This window comes from Pseudonaja textilis, chromosome 9 (genome assembly GCF_049901715.1).
Source record: "Pseudonaja textilis isolate UNSWEBS1 chromosome 9, rPseTex1.2, whole genome shotgun sequence".
Classification (NCBI taxonomy): domain Eukaryota; kingdom Metazoa; phylum Chordata; class Lepidosauria; order Squamata; family Elapidae; genus Pseudonaja; species Pseudonaja textilis.
In genome coordinates this window covers 7,855,189-7,879,383 of record NC_141998.1, presented here as the reverse complement: position 1 = coordinate 7,879,383, position 24,195 = coordinate 7,855,189, and the positions used below count along the sequence as shown (strand labels likewise).

Here is a 24,195-nt window from a genome sequence, read left to right as displayed (position 1 = left end):
GTCCCCAACTTTGTGGATACCCTTACTAGGACTCACAAACCATGTGCAACTCCCATTACTTTGTTCGCATATAATCCTGTAGAAATATGAATTGATGTGGGAAGAAGAGAGTTAGTTAAAAGCTTACATCAAGTGAGAGAAATAATTACCTATGAGGAGAACCAACTGTGGCTCTCTGAAATATTCCAGGTGACTCCTCAGCTGTTCAACAAGAATCCATAGACATGTCCCAAAAGTGGAAGGCTTGCTGTGGAAATGTCATCTCCTGTTTAAATATATGCACTCTAAAAATTTGTTATTGACCCAAACAATTCAATTTTCTTCAGTGCGGCATTGTCATCCTTAACAAAGGTTGACAACCACATAGTTTTTTTAAGGGATTTAGGCAGGCATCCCACCTGCTTAAAAATGTCAAGGAAGAGTCCCCCAAACCCAAACCCAGAACAGAATCCTTAGAAATGTGTGAAATATCTTGTGAGATTCAGCTGAGCTCTGTGCAATATATAATGAGCATTTCCCACGGAGGACTCTTGTCATAGCTATGTATGATTTACTGTACTGCTTTTTTTCTTCATTTTCATCAGGCATTGTGACAAAAGGGTGGGAATTAATTCTAGCATGTCCACATATCATCTGTAATTGGATGATTCAATTGCTCTAGACAGAGACACACTGCAGGACGATGAACATTTGATGAGATTTTCATGCATAAGAAGCTGCCTTATTCCATCTCAGCCCTTTAGTTCATCTAGCTTTACTTTGTTTACCCTGGCTGGTAGCATCTCCACAGGCTTGCTGAGAATGCTGGGGAGTGAATCACGATCCTTCAGGATGTTTGCCTGATCAGATTCATATTGTTCAATGACTCAAAGTGTTTCGTACTTCCTAAACTGATTCATGGATTGTTTCCCCCCTCTTTTCCTCTCTTATTATTCTGTTTTGAATATTCCTATATAAGAATATTCTTATATCTTACATCTTCTGCCTGTCTGTCCATCCGTCCATCCATCCATCCATCCATCCATCCATCCATCCATCCATATCTATGTCTGTCTCTTCTCTCTCTCTATATATATATAATTAGGTACTCTCTCTTTCTCCCTCCCTCCCTATGGATAAAGTGGGATCAAGTATCATTTTACAGGGGAAAAATGAGTTTTGAGGATTTAAAAAAAATCTGATGCCAATAATATAATCTGGAACCTGATCTGCTTACTGGCTCACATTGAAATGCAAACTGACTAAATTCACACTAGCTGAATCAGTTTGCAAGCCAGAAATCAGTGCAATTCTGTGAAGAATAACAAAAAGGCATACAAAACAGTGCTGAAAATGTGTGTATTCATGAAGTATATTAAAAACATATTTTAAAACCACCATGCAAAAATACATAGTAAATGCACTCACATTTTCAGTACTGACTTCGAAAAATAATTTCAAAAATTTCAAAAATTAAAATATATACTGGTTATCAGATTCTCGGAAAAGCTGATCTGTCTTGCATTTTAAAGATGCTCCAATGACCAGTGGATCCACGGTGATTTCCTGTAAATGCCTCCTTTATAGTGAGCATCAAAAATTTCAGTGGGCTGGATTTTACTATCTCTTGCACTTCGAAAAAAGTGAATTCATTGGCCACATTTTTCTTTGAGCCTAAGCTCTCCAAGCATTAAAGTGATCCCCTTCATTCTAATTATTACTGAATACATCCAATTCTAATGACGCTTAATTGTTCCACTAGAACACTGTCTGTTATTTTTGGCAGCCAGAATGAAAACAGTTTCAAATGCCATCAAAAGAACTTGCGGAAACGTAGCGTGTCCAGGGCAAATGCATGATAATATGCGAGGATGTGTTAATATTACATCATTTCTTAACAGCGTGGTTTTGTGACCATTTCCAACCCAAATTTGAGTTGCTAAGTGGCTAAGTGAAATCCAATGAATTGAATATTGTCAGAAGGAACTTATTGGCAATTGAGAATGTTTTTATCTGTGCTCCTGCAAATAATTTACCTCAGTGATCTTTAATTTTCTAACTGCATTATTTCTACATTGACATTGTCTTACCTCATTTTTTTCCAGTGTTTGAATTTGTATGCAGCACCAAACAAAACTTTTTCACATATGGATTTTTAAAATTATTATTATTATAATTTTTTGTAACACTTACTTAGCAGTTTATGGAAAAGAAGTGAATGATCTCATCAAGATTCTTACAAATTAAAAAAAATCTGTGCTTATTAATTATGCAGGATTAGTCTAATTATAATTCAGCAAATTAATTAGCGACAGAAGGTGTTCTGAAACATTGGAGTACATTTGCATGTTAAATGGAGAGGCTAGTCTGTAATATATGTAAATTTATGCATGGCTTCATAGTTTTAATTTAAAAATTTGCAGCTGCATATGGTATGGGAGCAGGTGAAAAGTCAGTTTTAGTTTAACGATGCTAACAAACATTGGACGCTGTCCTGTCTTCAGGAATTGAGAAGGTACCCATCTTGGTTATTCTATAAATCTGTCCTCAGAGTGTAATGTTACATCAATGTTCAAACTCAAGGTCAATATGGTGTCAAAGTAGGTATAAAAACACCAACTCAACAACTCTTTCAGAGATGTGGGGAAAATATAGGTGGACCAAAGAATCTTGATTATAGGTTGACTCCCTTAGCAAATTTATGCATATTTCTTTCGATATGTTGGCAGTTTAGGGACTAGAACAGCTCCTAGCTTGTGTTGAAGCAAAAGCTTTTATCTGAGTGTTATATGCTCTGGCAGGTGTAAAATAGGTTGCTAACCTTGATTCTGTCTTTGGAATGTTCATGCCACAGCTTCCTTATTCTCTCTCTCTCTCCCTCCCTCTCTCTCTCTCTACTCTTGGAGTTACAGGAAAATTATTACCAAGTTTGAGCACACTTAATAGGTTTGCCCCACCATCTGGCCACAATAGTAAAACCATTGGACCAGTCAGTGGGTCTGTGTGTGAAGGTGTGGAGGTGGAGTCGATTAGTGTAATCGGTGCTCAATCTTCCAGAGAGATTTGGGGAAGAAAAGGGGATTCACTTGAAAGATATGGAAAAGGTTTGAGGTGGATAGACACAATCAACATTTGTTAAGAGGGTGTGGAGTTTGTAAAAGGCGCTACTAAGTTCTGCAACAATGGCCTGACTTTTTTTAAACTACAGGTAGTCCTTGACTTGTGATCATAATTTAGCCCCAAACAAAGCGAAACATTTGTTAAGTGAATTTTGCCCCATCTTATGACATTTCTTGCCACAGTTGTTAAGTGAATCACTGCAGTTGTTAGTAACATAGCTGATAAGTGACTCTGGCTTCCCCAGTGACTTTGCTTGTAAAAAGATTGCAAAAGGTAATCCCGTGACTCTGGGACACTGCAACTGTCATAAATATGGGGTAGTTGCCAGGCATCTGAATTTTGATCACACAACCATGAGGATGCTGCAACAGTCATGAAAATTGGTCATAAGTCACATACTAGCATGACAAATACCAAGCAATGCTAGGATTTAGGAAGCATGCATCTAACAAATGTCGAACTTGCTTGTCAAATAATGTTACCTTACCCCAAAGAAGATACCCCTTTTGAGAGAGGCACCTGGGAAACTGAAGATTCATGGAGGCATGGAGATTGAGATGTGTCAGGCCTCCCAGGTTAACCAGACAGGAGGCATGACTTGATGAACTACTTTACTGTAAGGCTACATTAAGAGATTCTTGCAGGCTTAAGTTCTATTTTTAAACCAATTATTTCTTGCAGCCAGATCCTTATTTTATTCCAAAATTTCTTTGCTTTAGAACACAGCCACCACATATGAAAGGAGGTTTCTGATGTCTTTTTGTATTTCCAACGTATCGGGTTCAAATTTGGGTAGATTTTGGCCAATCTCACTGGTGCTAGGTGCCAACAATAGAACATTTTGTAGAGGTTTTGTTTCTATGTGGCTGCCGTTGTTAATTTATAGTTTTTCATCCAACATTTTCCACAATCTTCTAATTGTATGTTGCATCCAAAGTTTTTCATCCAAGCAATCATTGTTTGTTTCACTGCCTCCTCTTCTCTATCAAATTTCAGGAGGCAGCTATACATTTTAGTTATAAATTTTTCCTCTGATCCTAATAAGATTTTATCAATTTGTTATGATGTTTTATCTTCTGCCTCTCTTCTGTGATTGTTTCCTAGGCAGGATCTGTTCCTCTGATGCCCAAGGTCATTTACACCAGGAGTCCCCAGACCCTGGTCCGTGAATTGCAGGCAAGCATGCAAAATCACCCCCCCTCTGGTCCATGGAAAAACCTTTCTCCATGGAACCAGTCTCTGTGCCCAAAAGATTGGGAGCTGCTGGTTTACACAGTCCATTCAAATGGATGTCTTGTAGCTTATCACTTATTTCAGTCAAATCTCTTTCATGGGGGAGTTAATATGGGGTTAAAATGGGGGGAAATGCTCATTTAATTACCCTGATTTTCTGGAGGAATAGCAGAATAAATAAATGTCTATATCAGTAGGGGAAACTTTCTGGCCTTTTGTGTGGGAGCTACATGGAGTTAGTGACTTACCTTGTTCTTCCATATGCAAAGCTCTGTTGCTTCACTCCTACTTTAATGATAAGATATGCTGTGTCTCTTCCTCCGAGCTGAGCCATAATTGTTTGGATTTCTTTAGAATGTTATGTGAATGCAACCACTGTGGTTAGCAAATAATGGCTCAGGATAAGTTGAGGCCTGCCAATTATGGTTTACTGTGTAAATCGTGGATAAAGAAACCTGAGTGTAGCGTGATATGTGAACCAGAGCATGCCTTGAAATTCTGGAATGAAATTATCCTCCACCAAAACCTCTCATGTTTGCATATTCCCATCTATTTGTTTGCAAGTTGGTAAAAAGTTTTCTGTGTGTGTGTACATGTTTATAACCGGGGATGTCCAGGGAGAGAAAAAGAAAGAAGCCCTCTCTGTGAAATGCAAACTGCTCATATTTGCAAAGCGCTCTCTGAAGACTTTTGGGAAGAACATTTGCAATTATAAGCGTCCTGTTAGACTAGTGTTTCATTTTCAAGGCAAACCCATGGAGTTCAATTATTATTTTTATTAATGGTGTCAGATTTTCATTGGAGTGCAAAAACAAGGCAGTTTTCCTTGGAGAGACTTTTCCTTCCAGCAAATGTTAGAGTGGCAAATGACCATCTTTGCAACAAACAAGTGCCTGCATCTAATGAGGGATGATTAGTACAGTCTCTCTGCTAGAAAACAAGAGATGAAAACTAGAAAGAGGAGGGTGTGGGGAAAACACCAAACAATTATCTTGTTACTGAAGATAACTTTCTTGAGTACAATGTTCTGTATTTTTTACAGTGTATTGCTTTACATTAAAGCAGGGGGGTGGGGTTTCTTTGTCAGCTAGTTTTGTGTGTTCTCGAAGTATTTTGTGCATTCTACAGTACTAAGTTATTAGCATGTTGTGTGAACCATGGTTAACATCTCAAACGCTTTGTCTGTAATGCAATTCCCTTTAGTTAACTTTGATTTATGTTTAGCACGTTGTACGTATCTAGCTAATGGTATTAATCAATTAAAAATACTTTCCTGAAATAGTATCTGCACAGACAGACATAAATAGGGAAAAAGAGAGGGAGAGGGAAATATGGCAGAATACAATATTATTTTTGGGCTTAATAAACTTGCTTTTCCTTCAGATGGATACTTCGTTCATTGCTAACTGATTTTAGATGTGTGTGTTTGTGTTTGTATGTGTGTATTTGTGTCAGAGAAGGCCATAAGATGTAATGCTGGCTAACACTTCAAAGTTGACACAATTGTGCACACTTTTAACTTAGAAAATGTCACCAGGTTTGAGTGGTTAAGTGAATCTGGCTTTCCCATTAACTTCACTTGTCCAATGGTCGCAAAAGGGGATCCCGTGACCCAAGGATACTGAAACTGTCATAGATATGAGCACTTGCTAAGCATCTGAATTTTGATCACGTGACCACGGAGATACTGCAATTGTTGTAAGTGTGAAAAAAAGGGCATAAGTCACTTTTTCCAGTGCTGTTGCAACTTTGAATGGTCACTAAATGAACCGTTGTAAGTCGAGGTCTACCTGTAGTATTCAAGGCTGTCACTTGGCTGTACACAGACTCCAGGGCACTACTTGATGGTTTGAGTTGAGGAACATCTGTGCCTTCAGATGACCTATGGCTGCCATCACCTTGACAAACTGCCCAGAGCTGCTTGTCCTAAAATGTGGAGCATTATTGGCACTCTTGATTTTCCTCTTTGTGTTACCCTATAGCAATTAATTTTATAGAGGGAAATAAGAGCAATGGTCTTTTTTTTTCCCCAGACTTACTGATATGGAAAATAAATGGATTTGTGGGTAAAATATTTATGGATCTATTTTATTTAAGGTTCTTAAAGTATCAAATAGGAGTGACACATTGCTTTCCAACATCTGCAGTTATATCTGAGGTGTCAATACAAAAACAACGTGCACCATTCTGCCAATTAAACACCCTGGATTTGTGGGCAAGAGAGTTGTTAAAGTATGTTAATTAGGGAACTAGAAAGCTGCCTTATGCCAACTAACATTATTAGTTATCCCTGGTCCCCAATATCTGATTTGTAATAGTTCTAATCTGCTCTGCTACTATCTCATGCTGTTTCTCCTAAACTAATCCCCTAAACCATCTATGGAAGCCTATCCTCTATTAACATTAAATTGCCATAGTATCAATATTCCAGGATAGAGTTATTGGGGTTTTTTTTAAGAACAGTTGATGATGATGGAGGGCAGTGGTGTGATTCAAAATGTTTTACTACCGGTTCTGTGGGCATGGCTTGGCAGGCTTGGCAGGGGAAGGATATTGCAAAATCTCCACTCCAATCCCACTCCAAGAGGAAGGTTACTGCAAAATCCCACTCCCTCCCCACCCCATTAATCTGCTTTCCCGCTCCGTTCTCCTGAGCAGGGCAACCAAAGAAGACCCAGCTGATCATCTGTGACTCAGGAGGCCAGTCAGAGGTGGTATTTGCTGGTTCTCTGAACTACTCAGAATTTCCGCTACCGGTTCTCCAGAACCGTTCAAAACCTCCTGAATACCACCTCTGATGGAGGGGCATTATGTTAGGGATATATTTAAGTCATAAACCATGGGATTTTTTTCTAAACCTAACCTGGAGTCTAAGTCAAAGGAAGATGACCTACAGAGAACACTACCTTCATGGATTTGGAGTGGGTTAGGATTAGAAGCTCCATAATATATGCCAATCCTAGTTCTTCAAAGATCTAGAGCAGGGCTGGGATTCAAATTTTTTAACAACCGGTTCTGTGGGCATGGCTTAATTGGTGGGTGTGGCTTGGTGGTCATGTGACTGGGTGGACATGTCTTGGTGGACATGTTATTGGCTGGGTGTGGCCAACTCAATATCACTCACATTGAGACACACAATCCCTCGCCTGGCCTCTCATGACTGTGGGGATGCTGCAACAGTCGTAAGTGTAAAAAATGGTCATAAGTCACTTTTTTCAATGCCATTGTAACTTTGAATGGTCACTCCACACAAGCAAAGTACCAGCAAAGGAGGGGAAAAAAACTCCAGAGAAGTTCCAGAGACAGGAAGTCTAGTCCTGCCAAGAATGTAATAAGGGATAACGGAGAGGCAGTTTCTGTAAGCAACACCAGAATGTTTCCCTCCTGCCTTCCTTACAGGATTAGGTCAGTAATTTCTTCTAACAGCCAGTTCTCCAAACTGCTTAGAATGTTAACAACTGGTTCTAGCGAATAGGTGTGAACTGGTAGAATCCCACCCCTAATCTAGAGCAATTTAAGGAGTAATTCGTAGTGTCCAGGATTGTATCATTATTCCAACCAAGTTATTTCCTAAGGTTCTAACCTGATATGATATTGGTCATATTTTGCACTCTATCACCTCTGAGCCTCTGATTAATTCCTTTACCTGGATGGTACCTTTTCAAAATTTGTAATATTTCTTTGAAATGATGTTCTGTTCTTTTACTTGAAAAAAAGAAAGGGAGACAGTTAAGTGTGGCCCCAAAAAATCTGCACAAATAGACATAAATATCCAGGGAAAGAGAGAGGAAGAAATATGGTGGAATGCAATTTTTCTTTTTCAGTTCATAGATTACTATTCACTACTATTCTAGAAATAATATATTGGGTTAATTGATGCGTGCACACACATACATGCACAAATATAGACTTATTTATTCATTCATTTGTTCAGCTCAGCTAAGGAGAATGGTAGAATTGTATTTTATAGAGGATTGGATTGTTAACTTGTTAGGAGATACTTTATAAATAAAATTGTGTATAAAAGATTTATAGTGAGAAGAGAAACCAGAGTATAAAATTTTATATGTAGATGTGCATATTGCATGGATAGTCAAAGGTCATATGTCATAACCCAGCCTAACTTTTATGGTCTCTTGAATACTCCCAATATTATGCAATGAAAATATGAATGTTTGTTCTATGGAGATTCTCACTCATCCAGGTCATGCTTGTCCCAAAGGTGCTTTTTTCAAGAGGCAACGGGACTTGTTTCTCTTTGAAGACATTACACTTTTCATCTAAGAATCTTCTTCAGTTTCTTGAGTCAGAGCAGAAGAAGCTTCTTGGATGAGAAGCGAAATGTCTTCAAAGAAAAACAAAGTCCAAAAAATATGACAAATAAGCAAAAGGAAACACTAGTCACGAGAATGGGCATCCAAATAGTAGATAAAGTAAATATTTGGGGATTTTTATCTCAGCGAGATATACAACACTTAAAAAATGATAACTATAAGCCATTAATTAAATGTATAGCAGAAGATTTGGAAAAACGGGACAAATTAAGATTATCTTTTATGGGTAGAATAGTGACAGTAAAAATGAATATACCTAAATTACTATTTCTTTTTCAAAATGTTCCCATAAAATTAGAAAAAAAGTTTTTTGATTATTTGAATAAATTGATATCAAGATTCATATGGCAAAAGAGAAAACCAAGAATCAAATTAAATTTGCTGCAAGATGCCACAGAAAGGAGTGGATTCAGCCTGTTTAAGTGGGAATTGTGCTATAGAGCTGCAACTTTAACATGGGTCAAAGATTAGATAAACCACAAGAATAAAAGAATATTAATATTAGAGGGTTATAATTTACAGGAAGGATGGCACACCTTTCTGTTGCAGGACAAACGAATAGGCCATAGTTATTTTCAAAGACATAAAATTAGGCAGACCTTGTTAACTGCATGGAACAAAACCAAAAGACTAATTTATGTAGAAACACCTATATGGCTATTTATATTGGAAGCTTTGACGTACCCACCCTTACTCTGACAAGGGAAAATCATTACCTATGAGGACATATTAAATGATAGAGGGGAATCATGACTGAGATAAGATTCGAAGGACAAAGGAATAGATATAGAATGCTGGGCTTATTTGCAACTCCAATTGAGACATGTCGGAAAGATATGAAAGAGTGGGGAATATTAGCAGACGTAAAATAAAATTAAATGAAGTACCATTAGGAACTGATGAGAAATTGATAAAAAAATTATAAAGTTCTATTGGAATGTAAATTAAAGGAAGAAAAAGTAAAAGAAACGATGGTGGCATGAATGAAGAATTTTGGATACAGTATAAATTTAGATGATTGGCAAATCTTATGAGAATGAAACAAAAAAATGACTTTGGCTACACCGTTTAAAGAAAATTTATACAAATTGTTTTACAGATGGCATATGCTGCCATTTAAATTGACAAAAATATATCCAAAGCTTTCCCCTGTATGTTGGTAGTGCAATAAAGAAAATTGAATGTATTATAATTCATGGTGGAATTGCAAAGAAGCCAAAAGTTCTGGCAGAAAATTCAGAAATGGTTAGAAGAGATATGTATGATTAAAATAGAATACAAACCCAATTTTTTTTGTTAGGAATTAACATGGGAAAATACAACAAGGATATTATATATTTAATAATTCATATAATCACAGCTGCAAGATTGGCTTATGCACAACAGTGGAAATGTAAAGAAACTCCAAGTGAAATATAAATAATCAGGGAATGTCTGGATATGTGCAGAAATGGACAAATTGACAAAAGAATTAAAAAATAAGGATGAATTGGATTATTACAAAATATGGGATAAGTTTTATGGTTGGTTAGAAAAAAGAAAGGATCAAGATAATAAGAAATGATTAAATATATATATTATATACTATGTATATAGAATGTAAATATGTATTCTTTTTTATATGTGACTTAGCAATGTAAGACAACTATATGGGTTAGGAGGATTCAGTGGTGGTCTTCGACCAGTTCTGCCCAATTCTGGAGAGCCGGTAGGAGCTATGAGCAGTGGAGACCAAACCAGTTATCTCCACTGCTCTAATGGCTCTGCTGTTGGGTCCACCCGCTCACCCGGGCTCCCATATTCACCTTTATCCACTGAATTTAAAGCGCAGCTGCTTTGCGCAGCACAGAAGAATGCCGCAGGAGCTGCTGAAGTAATCAGGAGATCGTGCAGGCTTGCAGAAGATGAGGTAGAACACCACTGCACCTGTTAGGAAACTGTACACCAATTAGTTGGGTTGGCAATATATAAACCAAAAATGTATGTTTGTAGCTTTAAGACAAAATCACTGTATTGATTTATACTATATTCCGATTGGTTGATTATATTGCAAATTACCATAAGAGGGAGCTAGAGATCATAGCTTGCTCTCTCTGACATTCTCTCTGACATTCTGCCTCTTTGACATTCTGTTGCTATCTAAGGCTCTCTGTTGGATTTATGCTGTTCTTATACTGTGATATTTTTGTTTACTGTCAATGACAAAGGCAACCGGTAAGAAGACTCTGTAATTGGATATTCTTTGGACTGTTAAACATTTATGACCTAGACGTTTATTGGACTGTGCTATTTCTTAAAGTAAAATTTAACTCAGTTTAGTGTATTTGTGTGTGGCTGAATAATTATTCATAACTACTCTCATAAACATTTCCATGTGCATATCCTTGTTACTGAAGGGGTATTCGTATCATAACAGTGCTTACACAAACGCCTCTGTGCCTGCACAAAGTGCACATATGGCATGTGCGTGCACGCAAAATGTGTGCAACCACGCAAAACGCACCCACCAAACTGGTGGCAACAATATTTGAATCCCACCACTGTTAGGATTGTACCACGTTCATTGTTTTTAATGTTCTTTTCTTTTCTGTTTTGTTTTTGTGTTTGTCTAATAAAATTTAAAATTAAAAAAAAGAAAAACAAAATCCAGTTGCCTCTTGAAAAAGCAACTTTTGGATATGGATGTTTGGCAATTACTACTATTTGGGGGAAAATAATTGTATTAAGCCTCTACATCATGTGAACCTCCCTTACAAGATGTCTATGGAAATTCTTGGTCATCCAGGTCAAGGTTATCCCAAAGGTGCTTTTTCAAAAGGCAACTTGTCTTTGTTTTTCCTTGAAGACATTTCACTTCCCATCCAAGAAGCTTCTTCAGAACTTGGATAAAAAATAAAAATACCTTCAAGAAAAAATGAAGTCCAGTTGCCTTTTGAAAAAGCACCTTTGGAATTCCTTAACAAGAAAGTCTAAGAGAACCAAGAGTGCTTTGAAGAAGGAATTCAATAGTCATTATGGAAACATCAGGCCTAAAAGGGTGGAAGGAACGAGAAAGAAACTCAAGATTGTTTCACCTTAAGCTTTCAAGATTCTGTAATATCCAGCAAAAATAAAGCATAATTTCAATAGCCCTTGTGAAATCTTCTCAAAGGGCTGTCCCTTATGGGATTTCATGTCAATGGAAATAGAGATGAAATTGGAAAAAGCAAAGCAATGACCATGTCCAGAGCTTTGTCTGTATAGTTGAAAACAAAATTGACCTTAGGTTGGCATCCCAGAAGTCCCAATTTGTAAAGAAGAAATTAACAGGAGTTTTATCCATCATTGGCGGTTTGGTGGCTCAGCAGTTAAGATGCTAGGCTTGTTGGCTGGAAAGCCGGCAGACCAGGTTTGAGACCCAAACTCTACATGATGGTGTGAGCTCCCTTCCTCTCCCCAGCTCCTGAAAACCTAGCAGTTTGAAAGCATGCAAATGCAGCTAGATTAATAGGTACCACTTTAGTGGAAACATTACAGCACTCCATAATGTCGTTCTGCCCACACGACTGTGGAATGTCTTCAGACAGCGCTTGCTCGATGGCCTGGAGGTGAGCACCAGCCCCTATTGTTGGCAACGACTCGCGGAGTAAAATCTGCAGGGATTCCTTTACTTTTATTTTTTATCTAATCCATCATTTCCTAAAAAATCTGGCTTGATTATGGAGCAAAATGTTGTTGTTTTGCTGTTTCTTAACTGAAAGTCCCAAAAGTTGGGTAAGAACTTTTAGATGGAAATGAAATCAAGTCCAATATGTAGTACTTTTATCATATATTTCAGGCTGACAAGTATATTTATAGTTTGCTCTGGCTACACTTTGGAAACAAGATGTTACACGGTCTTAAAAGTCTATGAAAGCAACAAGAAGTCTATGCAACCCTTTCTCAGTGTGAGCTGCATGGACGTCCTGTTCACACAACTTAATGCCAAGGGCAACCTCTTTTTGTCTATCGAATTTTAGAGAAGATAGTTTGTGGCAACTTGAAAAATAGCTTTGTAACTTTGCAAACTGAGTCCCTGATCATAACAGCTAATAGAACAGAAAGGATATGTTCAAAGAAGAGATTTCCATTCCATTTAATATGTGCTTGGAGAGAGAGCAAATTTAGTCATCTAGTTTGAAGAAAGGAATTTTATTCTGAAATACGTAGTGATACAAGGAATTGTTCTTAAACACCCATTTATTCCATTGCATCAGGAAAGACCATACATTTTGTGGATTTGACAGTTTGTAGCAGTAAATAAATTAGCTTTTCTTTCGATCCTCCTTAAGGGTCCGCATTATGTTTTCTTTTATATTGCTTCTAGAGTAATTAATAAGCCTATAAGGAAATGCTAGAATTTTTAATGCTCAATCTTTCATATCCCCTATGTTTTTGTAATAAATATTTTGAAGTCAAAGTATTACACAATTAGTCTTATGTAATGCCAATAATAATCGAGGATCAATTCACCACCTCAAATCTTACTTTTTAGTATTTATTTTACATATACAATTTTTCACCCAGAAGATGAAAAGATAGCAGCTTACAAAACTTTTTAAAAACAATAAAACATATCAAACTCTGGTTTAAGCAAATCATAGCTTGGATATCATGGGGAATATTGTCAATTAAAAATCAGAACCAGAGGCTTCAAAGCTTCTAGCATACAAAAGAAAAGGAAAGAAGAGTGAAAATAATATTATGCAAAACAATTCTCCACTTTTTTTTCTACCTGTTCTCGTTCTGTTTGCTGAAAGAGAATGAGCTTTTGAAATTTCTTTCAAAGGAGAAGAGAATGTTGATAATATTCTCAGGAGGGGAAGGTGGCAGTTTTATAACCATCAAGTGACAAAATGGTCAAGAGGTATTTGGGAATGTTCTGTCTTTCATTGCATTGTGTTTCTATTTGTCCATCAAATTTCTTCTGGAAGAAGCTCATATTTTACATTTTCCAGTTGGGAATTATGAGTAATGTCATTATTGGAACCAGCACCCTTGCTCATCCAATGATCAAATCAGCTCAAAAATACCAGCTAGAGAATTTTGAAAGAAATTATTGGCATCCAGAGGAAAAAAGAGATTAAAACAAAAACCAGTTACACAGGGGAAGAAAACTTTTGGGAAATTACTAAGAGAAATCAGCAAAATATCAAATAGAAAATGGTGCAAGGCCACTCTTGTCTGCATAGTAAGAAATTACATTGTTTTGTAACATCTGAACAAAGCCAACAAGACATGTGGTTATATGTGGTTCTCCTATGCTGGAAGCTTTAGTTTTATGCTAAACGTTTCCCGACAAATAGAAAACTGAACTGTTATGGAGAGAGGTATAATTTTTATTTCCCTTTCCTTTTCATGCCTGAATATACTCAGTGCCCTTAGTCTCATCTCAATTCTCCATCTTAATAAATGTTGTTAGACATAACCTGTTCCAATTTACCTCTTATTTTGGAGGGAGTGGTCAGAGTGGGTTTTTATTCCATTAAATAGAACAACAACAAAAACAAAAGTAGAAACGGAAAAAAAAGTTGACTGTGTATGGAGATTCTCAGTCATCCAGGTCATGGTTGTCCCAAAGATGCTTTTTCAAGAGGCAACTGGATTTTCTGGTTTTTTTTTTTTGGAAAATGATAAGAATGAGAAGTGAAATGTCTTCAAAGAAAAACCAGAAAGTCTAGTTGACCCTTGAAAAAACACCTTTGGGATTCCAAAGTTGACTTTTAGGGATAGAGGGAAGGAAGGAAGGGAGGGAGGGAGGGAGGGAGGGAGAAAGTTTCCAAGTCGGTGGACATCACTACCTCTTGCTGTAGTGAGTTCCATGGGAGGAACGCAGGAATTTTGACTAGTTTCTTTTTTGCTCAATAGAAGGTGACTTGCCCCTGGAGAGTTCAGGGTTAAATATGGAAGCCAGATATAAAATTTGGAATCTGATTGCATTCTGTATTAGTTGAAGTTTGTGAGTGATCTGCAGTGTAGTGTCATATGTAACACATTGGAGTAATCCAGGTAAGGGGATATTAAGTGTATGCACTTTTTATGGGGCGGAACAATGTGGTTTATTTCCCCAGACTTCATATAAATATGGTTCAGCATATGAAAGGATCAGCTGGATTGATATTTTTCATTCAAGGCAATCAGCCTAGTAAATTAAAAATCTAATCCCAAGATTTACTCCAGTAGTTGGGATTTTCCCAAATGCTCCTGCTTGCTAAGCCATTGACTTTTTTTAAGAAAAAAAAACCCTTATATTGACTTAGGATGTGATAAGATAAAAATGAGGGATTCAAATTAGCAATATACTTCATAACCTCTCAGAGGTTTAAAATGATAATGCCTTTAATAAAATACCTAGTTTGGTATTAAGTTACAACCAACTTTAGCTTAACTTGGAGCCAAGCTCGAGCTGTGAGAAAGGAATCAGCCAAAGAAAGCTACTTGCTCTATTTTCTTGTCTTCTGTGTCTGCTAACTCTCTTATTTTGAGATCTTGGGTGATCCATCAAGACCATAACTCCTTTGTGGAGGTCTGGTGTCAACTAAATCCTGGTGGAGGCCCCTTTTGTGGAAGTGGTCCATTGATTTTGGGAATAGTGCCATTTCCTCCAAAGGCAATGAGGGGTGATCTCCAGACCATTTTGGAGAAGGACATTAGCATAACTCTGGTTCCAACAGCAGGGAAATTACAGTTTGGATCTAATGCTACAAATTGGTGATCTGACTAATAGAGTCATAAATGTATATAGTTTCATTTCCTAGATGAGCGAGCCAGCATTGTCTGAGCATGCTTCCATGTGGCCAGTGTGACAATATCAGTGGTGGGATTCAAATTTTTTTACTACCGGTTCTGTGGGCATGGCTTGGTGGGCGTGGCAGGGGAAGGATACTGCAAAATGCCCATTCCCTCCCCACCCCACTAACCTGCTTTCCAGCTCCGTTCTCCTGTGCAGGGCAACCAAAGAAGACCCAGCCAATCAGCTGGGGCTCAGGAGGCAGAGAATAGATGGGAGTGGGGCCACTCAGAGATCACATTTGTCGGTTCTCCAAACTACTCAAAATTTCCGCTACCAGTTCTTCAGAACTGGTCAGAACCTGCTAAATATCACTTCTGGACAATATGCCATTGGCGCATGGAATGCTCTTACCTTCCTACTGAAGTGGTATCTATTTATCTACTTATATTTACATTTGAATTTTTAGGTTGTCAGGAGCTAAAGCAAGAACAGGAGCTCACCCGTCACAGGATGCTTGGTCTCGAACTGCTAAGCTTCCTGTTGACAAGTCCATTGTAACAGCTCCACCATTGTGCCACTCCTTTCATCTAACTATCCTCAACAATGAAATGAAAATATAGATTCCCAGCTCTTCAGACTGGAGATAAAAAAAAAAATGCAACCTCTCCCTTCTATAAGGTTGCCTGGCTCTGCTTGCTCAGTCTTTTCAATATCAATTTAACATTGAAACTCCAGAACACCGCAAGTAAATATTTCAATCGCTGTCACACAGTTATATTTGTTGCCCATTGCTTCTGGATCCTTTGTAGATTTAAGTTTGTTTTTATTTGTTTTTTTTTTTTAATGAAAATCAAAATTCATTTATGCAGTGTTAAAAAAGAGCCAATGTTTTCAAGAATTATGTATACAATATATTGTATCATTTTAAAGATTTTTTTGTTCCTTAATAACGTTTGCTGTTTATTTAAGAATAATTGTAAATGAATCAGATTCAGATATGTTGCATTTCCTTTGTGTCTGTTTTTTTTTTTAATTTATAGTTTGGGAAGTTGACAAACTAGAATTTTATTAAAGATATAACACTTTAATATGTGCAAAGACGCACTTTTTCCTCCCTTGTTTTTTTATTTCTTTTTTGTTTGTGTGTATGTGCATATATGTTTTATTTTCTTGTTGGTAAACCTTGGGAAAAAATATATATCTTTCTCCTTTAAAGTTCTAATTCAAAGCATGAATGTGTGAGTTCTAGAGGGACTTTGGGACTGCGGTAAAAATTCGTTGTCATAGTAACAGAAAGGGAACTAGGCCTAGCTCACCTGGGACTTTAACTTACTGCAAAAGCTTTTTTTTTTTAGACGAGCACTCAGCAAGGGAAATAAATAAATAAATTGTTCATTGAGTTCCCAGTTGACTTTCAATACCCACCCCCACTTCCAACTATTCCCCTCTTCTATAAATGCATTTTATTTTGTCCTGCAGCCTTCATAAATTTTCTGTGTCCCAGTTAAATCTGTGGGCTCCCCCCCGCTTGCAATTTAAATGCGCCACTAAAATGCCGGAATAAACTCTTCTTCTCACATTCTTTCCCCTCCTCCCTTCCCTTTCTCTCCCCCCTCTTCTCTCTCACACACCCCACATCATCTCTCTCAGAAAAAAAAAAATCCAAGTACAATAGAGGAAAGACAGTTCTAAACAAACAGAGAGCTGAATCTATGCTCTGCAGCATTTTGAATAATATGTGTTTTTTTTTTAGCGGAATCAATTCGATTGGCTTTTACACTTCTAATTTTGGCAAAGTTCAGATAAAATGTAAATGCTCATTTGAGACCCTTTTGCGCATAATTTGCTTAGGAGCAATGGTTTGTGAGTGTGCTTTTCCAGGGTGCTTTTTTGCCTTCCTAATCTAGCCTAATGCCTTAAATACCCCAGTCCAGCCTTAAGACTTAGTATTGCACGATAGTTTCTCTTCCTAGTAGCTACCCAGCTTGACCCTGCTTAGCTCCTGAGCCCAGAGTGGCTCATCCAGACCCCCTGAGGCCATGTTCAGTTTTACAGTTTCCCCATGCATAGCTAATATAGTGCAGGATTGTAGGTTACAAAACAAAATGCTATTCACACTTTAAACTCCCTGCTCTCCTTATTGTGTGAATACTTTCCTGCTGTTTCAGTTGGAGATATTAGATCCACACCCTCAAATTATGGAACAACGTTCATAGTTTATAACGACTGGAAAAAATCCATTTTTCTTGAAACACATTTTTATTTTGGATATATTTATGCAGATACCAGTTGAAAAGTTAATAGTCAAATCCTTCAATCTGCAAGATGCCATTTTTTCTCTTGTCCACCCCACCCATCCATATTCACCTTCAACTTTTGGATTGTAGTGTATAGCTATTGTGGCTAGGCATAATGCTTTGAGATTTTGTCAGGTCATATATTTAACACAAAAATGATGCTCCAGAATACAAGTCCCTGTAGCCCAAGCATGCCCCCAAAATGGAACATCAATTGCCATGGATTGCCTTGGCATCTGTTTAACAGCTAAAAGGTTTCCTTCAAGTTGATTTTGAGTCTTGATCACCACATGCCATGTCCATGGCAGCAGTATGAAAATAGTTTGCCATTATTGTCTTCAATGGTTTGTTTTTATTTCCCAATCCATCCTCCTTGGATTTTGCAAGTTTCTCTTATTTAAGTTCTAGGGGAATAACCAAATTTAATTAAATGTAGCTACCTATTCCGGCTAGCTCTTGCTTTGTTTTCCTTTAATTTTTTTAATTGAACAGCTTACAGGGCAAAATTCCAATCAGTCACATCCAACATATTTATTTCATATTTGTTTGTTTGTTTAATGCTTATTCATCAAACAAAAATTACAAATTCAAACAAGCAAAATGGGAAAAATGCGACAGGGACAATAAGGCACATTTAGTGCACTGATCCACCCTTGCTTAAGGACCTCTTAAATATGAGATGAGGTCCATTGAAGTTAAGTTGGATTTAAAACTATGAAAATTAGTAGCTGAGACAACTATATTGGGCAGAATATTCCAAACTTTGACAATTCTATTACAAAACAATTTTTTAAAATCAAATTTAAAACAATTTACATTTGGTTTAAAGCTATACATTTATTATTTTATTTCCAACATATTTCCATTGCATTTGTTTCTAGCCAGTCTTCACCACCCTAGTGTTCTCCAGATGCTTGAGGTTGTACCTTCAGAATTTCCAACTTCCTAGAAATTCTAGCTGTTGCACATTTAGCATATCAGAAGACCCAAGGCTGGGACAGGCTGATCGGGGTACATAGACCTGGAGACTCCTGGGAAAATAAGATACCAATGATAGGATAACTCCAGGCATGTATTCTATATATAAAGAGGAAAGTTAACAGAGGAAATATATACTAATAACTATATTCTGACTGATAATGGAATCTTTCCTGAAAACTTTATATGCAGTGATGTTGAACGGCAACAAAATATAATATAGTGAGTTATTGGAAAGTAGCTGTCCTTTTGATAGGAAGTCTTCCAGTGTTGTCCATTTACATATTGCCAGAGTTATTTTGCTCTGTGATTGAAGGACTCTGTAAGTAGTTCTGCATCTGGCCTTTTGAAAGCACAAGTCTCAAGTACTTGTCTTCATCTGTTCTTTTTTGGAACATTTACTACCGAGAGGATTCCAGAGTAGTAAAGTGGGCTTTTCTCTTGTAAAACATGAGTAAATGAAATAACATAGAACTAATATGTTTCTTTTATATGACTTTTATTTACAGCAACAGTGGACAGTGTTGTTTCTGCTGAGGACTGTAAAGTAGAGGGAGAGAGGGAGACAGAGATGTCTGTCTATTTCTGACTTTCCCATTTTTCTTTCTTTCCTACTCTCTCTATCTTCTTTTTCAAGCAGTAGACACAGAACCCTTACCAAGGATTTTAAGCTCCTCTCAAAAAGCTTGGAATTTGCTCAAGAACTAAATTGGCCGAGGGCCTCTGTGCTAACTCACCTACCCTTGATTTACAGTACCTTCTTCCTACTCAGAACAAATATTCTCTAGGCAGTAGGCCATAAAGTATAAGTACCATTAGAAAAAGTAAAACGCTTATAATAAAATTTAAATTAAGTTCAAATAAATGGACTAGAAACAAAGGTTAAAAATTTAAGAGCATGGAGGCAGTTGTATGAACTAAAGAAGTCATAAAATATTTTAAGACTGATTAGCTTGGGCATGTGAAAACACCTTCAGCTAACTTTCAAATGTCCGACTATTGATGCTTCACCCGATGAAAACAAATATGTTGTATAACAACATTCCTCTTCATATTTATTAGTATATTTTTATTTTATTCTTCAATTAAACCTTAATCTTCAGTGACTCCAATAATGTATCCACTGCTACTACCACTACCACTACTACTGCTGCTACTATTACTACTACTACTCCTTCCTCCTTCTGCATTTCTTGGAGATTTCTTATCTAAGTACTAACCAAGTCTAAACCATCAGGTTGTTTTTTTTAGCCTAGACAAATTTGGCCAGATGCCACCATCTCTTAAGACTGATTCCACTCATATTTATCCTACCACAATTCCACTTATTTGGCCAAAAATAATACCTGACCTAATAGAAGCTTATCACTTTCCTGATGGGAATTTTAATCTAGGATTCATCTATCTTAATCCAACATATTAGCTCTTAAGCAGAACCACACCCTAATTCCCACATCACAAATTTGCATCCCCTTGCATGAATATTCAACCAACACAATAAAGTTGCATGCATACAGATGGTATTATGATATTTAAAGACTTGGACCTGACCTAAAAGTGCTTTTCCAAAAGGCAACTGGATTTCCTTGTTTTTTTCCTTAAAAATATTCCATTTCTCATCCCAAAAAAACTTCTTCAGGAACAACCATGACCTGGGTGATTGACAATCTCGATAGACATTTAGGGATAGACTTGAGAATACCATGTATCAATTTCCAACAATAGTAGAATCAAGAAGATAAAATTAAAAGAGTATTATAAATGTTGCCTTACAGCACAAAATAAGGCAACCCTCTAGAATATATGTGGGCTGAAGGCTCTGTGAGCAACTGATGTATGAATTTCTATAATTTAAATTCCCAGAAGTTTTGTAAAATGCCTTAAAGTGAAATGCAGAGATTTGCCCAAGGCTACATAATGAACATAATACACTCGGTAGAAGTTTAACCCTTTGTCCCTGACGGGCACTCAACATCCCAACCATAGTAGCTTTTGGATGTCATTGATTTTTCTTCATGTTATCTTTCCTTTGCATTATGCATGCTCCTTTGCTAAATTTTATGAAGCTCACAAAAGGAAGAAAGGCATATTTTCCAGAATATGCATGGGCTGGAAGTCAGAGAGAATGTGGGGAATGCCTATAAATTAGGAGGAAATGTTGTCAAAATTAGGGAAAGTACAAAAATGAGGATACATGAGGCGGCGAAAGGAAATATGAACCTGTTCTACAAAATGTTGGATTGGTGTATTTGAAAAACAAAAGAAGCAAAGAGGAAAAAAATGCACATTTGGAGAAATGGTGTCAAACATACAGGCAGTTTTTGTTTAGATTTCTTACAAATATGTGCATTAATGTGAAAATCTTACAGAACAGAAATATTTTTTTGAGAAAAACATGAAAGTAAACATAATCAAATTCAATTCTATGGCCAGTTTCAGATCTTAACTTGAGGGAACTGAACTTTGTAAATAGATTTTTCACTTTCTTCTCACCCCACAAAGAGCTCTACAACTGAGCTGCACCCCTGAAAACGTCTCTATCGTTAAGATAAACGTATATCCTGATGGAGTTCTAGCTTCGGTGTGGACCTTCCCAGAGGAAGTCAGTTTTCCTACAGAGTAATGTCTGAATGTCCTTTACACTCAGGGAAAAGGAAATGAGATGTTTGCTGCGCTTCTGACTGCATATTTGCATATATAAATTCATTCTGTTTGTGTTCTTTCTATCTTTCCTTATATGGCTTCAGGGTGACAAAGCTTGGAAGAATCTCTGATTCCCGAACATTTCAGATCTTGCTTTATGGATGCAGCCAGAAATGTCATTTTAATCTGTTTTAATTGACAGTTTCCTTTTCGACAGGCAGTTGAGATCCCCCTGATGGTTCCAGCCACAGGGCACAAACACATTGGCACAAAGCAACTAAATGATATCAGACTTTAATTTCTTAAAAACGGAAGGTGTCAAGTCCCTTCTCTTTTCTCCCCTTGCAGATTCTTCTTAAAATTCTTCCTCAAGTGCAACCAGAACTGTTTGAAGACTGCAGGAAACCCTCGAGATATGCGACGATTCCAGGTAAGCGATGTGGGATCAGCTGTTAAGTAAGTAAGTTGTCTGTTTTGGGGGTTTTTTTTCCTTCCCGGCAGTATCTCTCTGTTGCTCATCACTGACGCTGCAGGTAATAAACGAGATGACAGTAAATGATAACCTCCATCATAGATTGTGGAAGGTTTTTGTTCTCCGTGTTTATCATGTTCAATCCTTGCTTACTCCCATTTTGGGAGGAGGAAAATCCCCAAGAGGCATCGCACCAACTGGAGATGTGTACCTGATTTGACACTCCAAAGTGAGATGCCCACATGTAACTGCATACAGGAACCTCAGATCCTTCCACACTTTTTTTCAAAATATCCTTCTTAATGCACCACGAAGTTGTATACCTTCCACAACACTCAGTTTAGGTTTGTTCTCACCTGTAGCTATTCCAGCCCTAGTCACTTTAAGAACTCTCCCTAGCGAAAGCAAGTAGACTCATGGGAGAGTCCCAGCTGCTTTTGAGGAATATCTGCCACCAATTTCATCATAGCTGATGCTGATGAATTGAAAATACTGGCTAATAGAAACACAAGAGGAAATGAAGGGTTCTGGTTGCAAACCTTGTGAAGGGAGGCAAAGCGGATGGGGAAGAAGGTTGAAGGGATGTAGGCACTAAATCTTATTTATTTCTCTCTCTCTTTGACCTCTTAATTGCTTCTGCCTGGTGACACAGATATAAGACTTTTGCAGTGATTCCCCCCACCTTCTCACTATAAATGGTACTGAACTCTTTTTCCCCAGTCTGGTTATCAATGCTTGATGCAGGTATTCCTCAATTTACAACTGTAATTCAGCCTGGAATTATGACAATTTGCCATGGCCAACTCACCATGGCCAATTTGTCACAGCCAACTCACTGTGGGATGACTCGCCATGACTAACTCATCACAGGACAACTCATCGCAGGACAAGAATTACACTAATATCAAAGAAATGATGGAATAGAATCATTAAAAAAGGAGGGACAGGATGAAATGTGAATGGCAAAAATTAAAACAAATTTTTATTTATTTTAAATAAATAGAATTGTTAAATTGTCTCACAGCCCATGATGAGTTAGCCACGATGAGTTGCCTGTGGCAAGTTGTTCCATTCTGTGGAATTACAGTCATAACTTATGGAGGTGGTTAAGTGGTTAAGCATGTTAACATTCGACTGCTCCCAATTCCATAACTTTTCTTTCAGTGGTTGTTAAGTGAACATTGTGATTATTAAGTAAGTCTGTTTTCCCCAATGGACACTTTTTTAAAAAGGGAAACTGGAAGTAAATATTAAAAACCAGAAAAATCCACCAAAAATTGCGCAGAAATCTGCAATGTTTATATAGGTCAGTGATATGAAAATTTCTATCAGAGATATTGTGCACAAGAAATATGTACCAACCAACACACTGTACAAATGAAAGAAGGTTTTATTTGTTGTTTTGTGTTCATGTTTGTTCATGTTTGTTGTCAAAAAATAAAAATAAAACTTTTTACAAAAAAAAGAAAGAAAATTTCTACCAGGCTTTTAGAAGTTGGTTGTGCTATATTGTATTTCAGTGAAACACCAGAAAGTATCACAATTTGCTTCACTTGCATAGAAACACACATAAACACAGATATACACACAAGGCCTCTTCTAACACTACCAGTTGAAAGGGGCTTTTATGGTCAAGGAGAACGCAACTTTTATCCAATTGAAATATCAGCTCAATGATTTGTGAAGCCTTAATTTTTAAAGCTGTCTCTCCGTAGAAAAGCTAGATTTGAATAATTTACGCAGTTGTTTGTCCTCTTTCCTGAAGTTTCATTTTGTCTCTGGGGAAAGCAGAAGAGTCCATGCTAGTAGGGCTGTCCAATACTTTGGATTCAGTTTCCAAAATAGCTTTGGCACTATGGAACTATGGCTAGAGCATTTTCTGCAGTGCCATAAAGAACCATGTCTTTTCCTGGGTTCACATGGCATTCGAGGATAATGGCCATAAGTTCCTTGGCTGTGACTGTGAATGAGTGTTTTAGTCACACTGATTAATTGCTGTCATTTTTAGGAAATGGTTCTCTCCTTGAGTACTTTCCATCCGTTGCTTCTTTTCCTGTCTTCATATGTTTTGGTGAATAGGTTGACCCTCTCTTCCAACTGCACAAATATTGGAACCCTGCTATCTTGTCACATCCCCCCCCCCCATCAGCCCTTCTTTTCATTAAACTAGATATTTATTTTATTTATTTGTCAATAGTTTACAAGATAATAAGCATAAGTATAAATATATAAAATGGGTACAAATAATTGGGGACAATAGGACAGGGACGGTAGGCACAATTGTGCGCTTATGCATGCCCCTTACAGACCTCTTAGGAAGGGGGTGAGGTCAACAGTGGTTAGTTTGAGGGAAAAGGAGTGTGGATTTGGGGATGTGACAACAGAGTC

General features: G+C 37.3%; 1 protein-coding gene across 4 annotated transcripts in view; it reads left to right on the top strand.

Annotated features, from left to right (window-relative positions):
- The window catches only part of EBF2 (EBF transcription factor 2), a 254,295-nt gene that overhangs the window by 149,392 nt on the left and 80,708 nt on the right, over positions 1-24,195 (top strand). For all 4 annotated transcript variants that reach the window (XM_026714962.2, XM_087938878.1, XM_087938876.1 and 1 more), the window contains exon 7: positions 21,684-21,765. In XM_026714962.2, the coding sequence (XP_026570747.1) occupies positions 21,684-21,765 (82 nt within the window). The remainder of the gene's footprint in view (positions 1-21,683; positions 21,766-24,195) is intronic.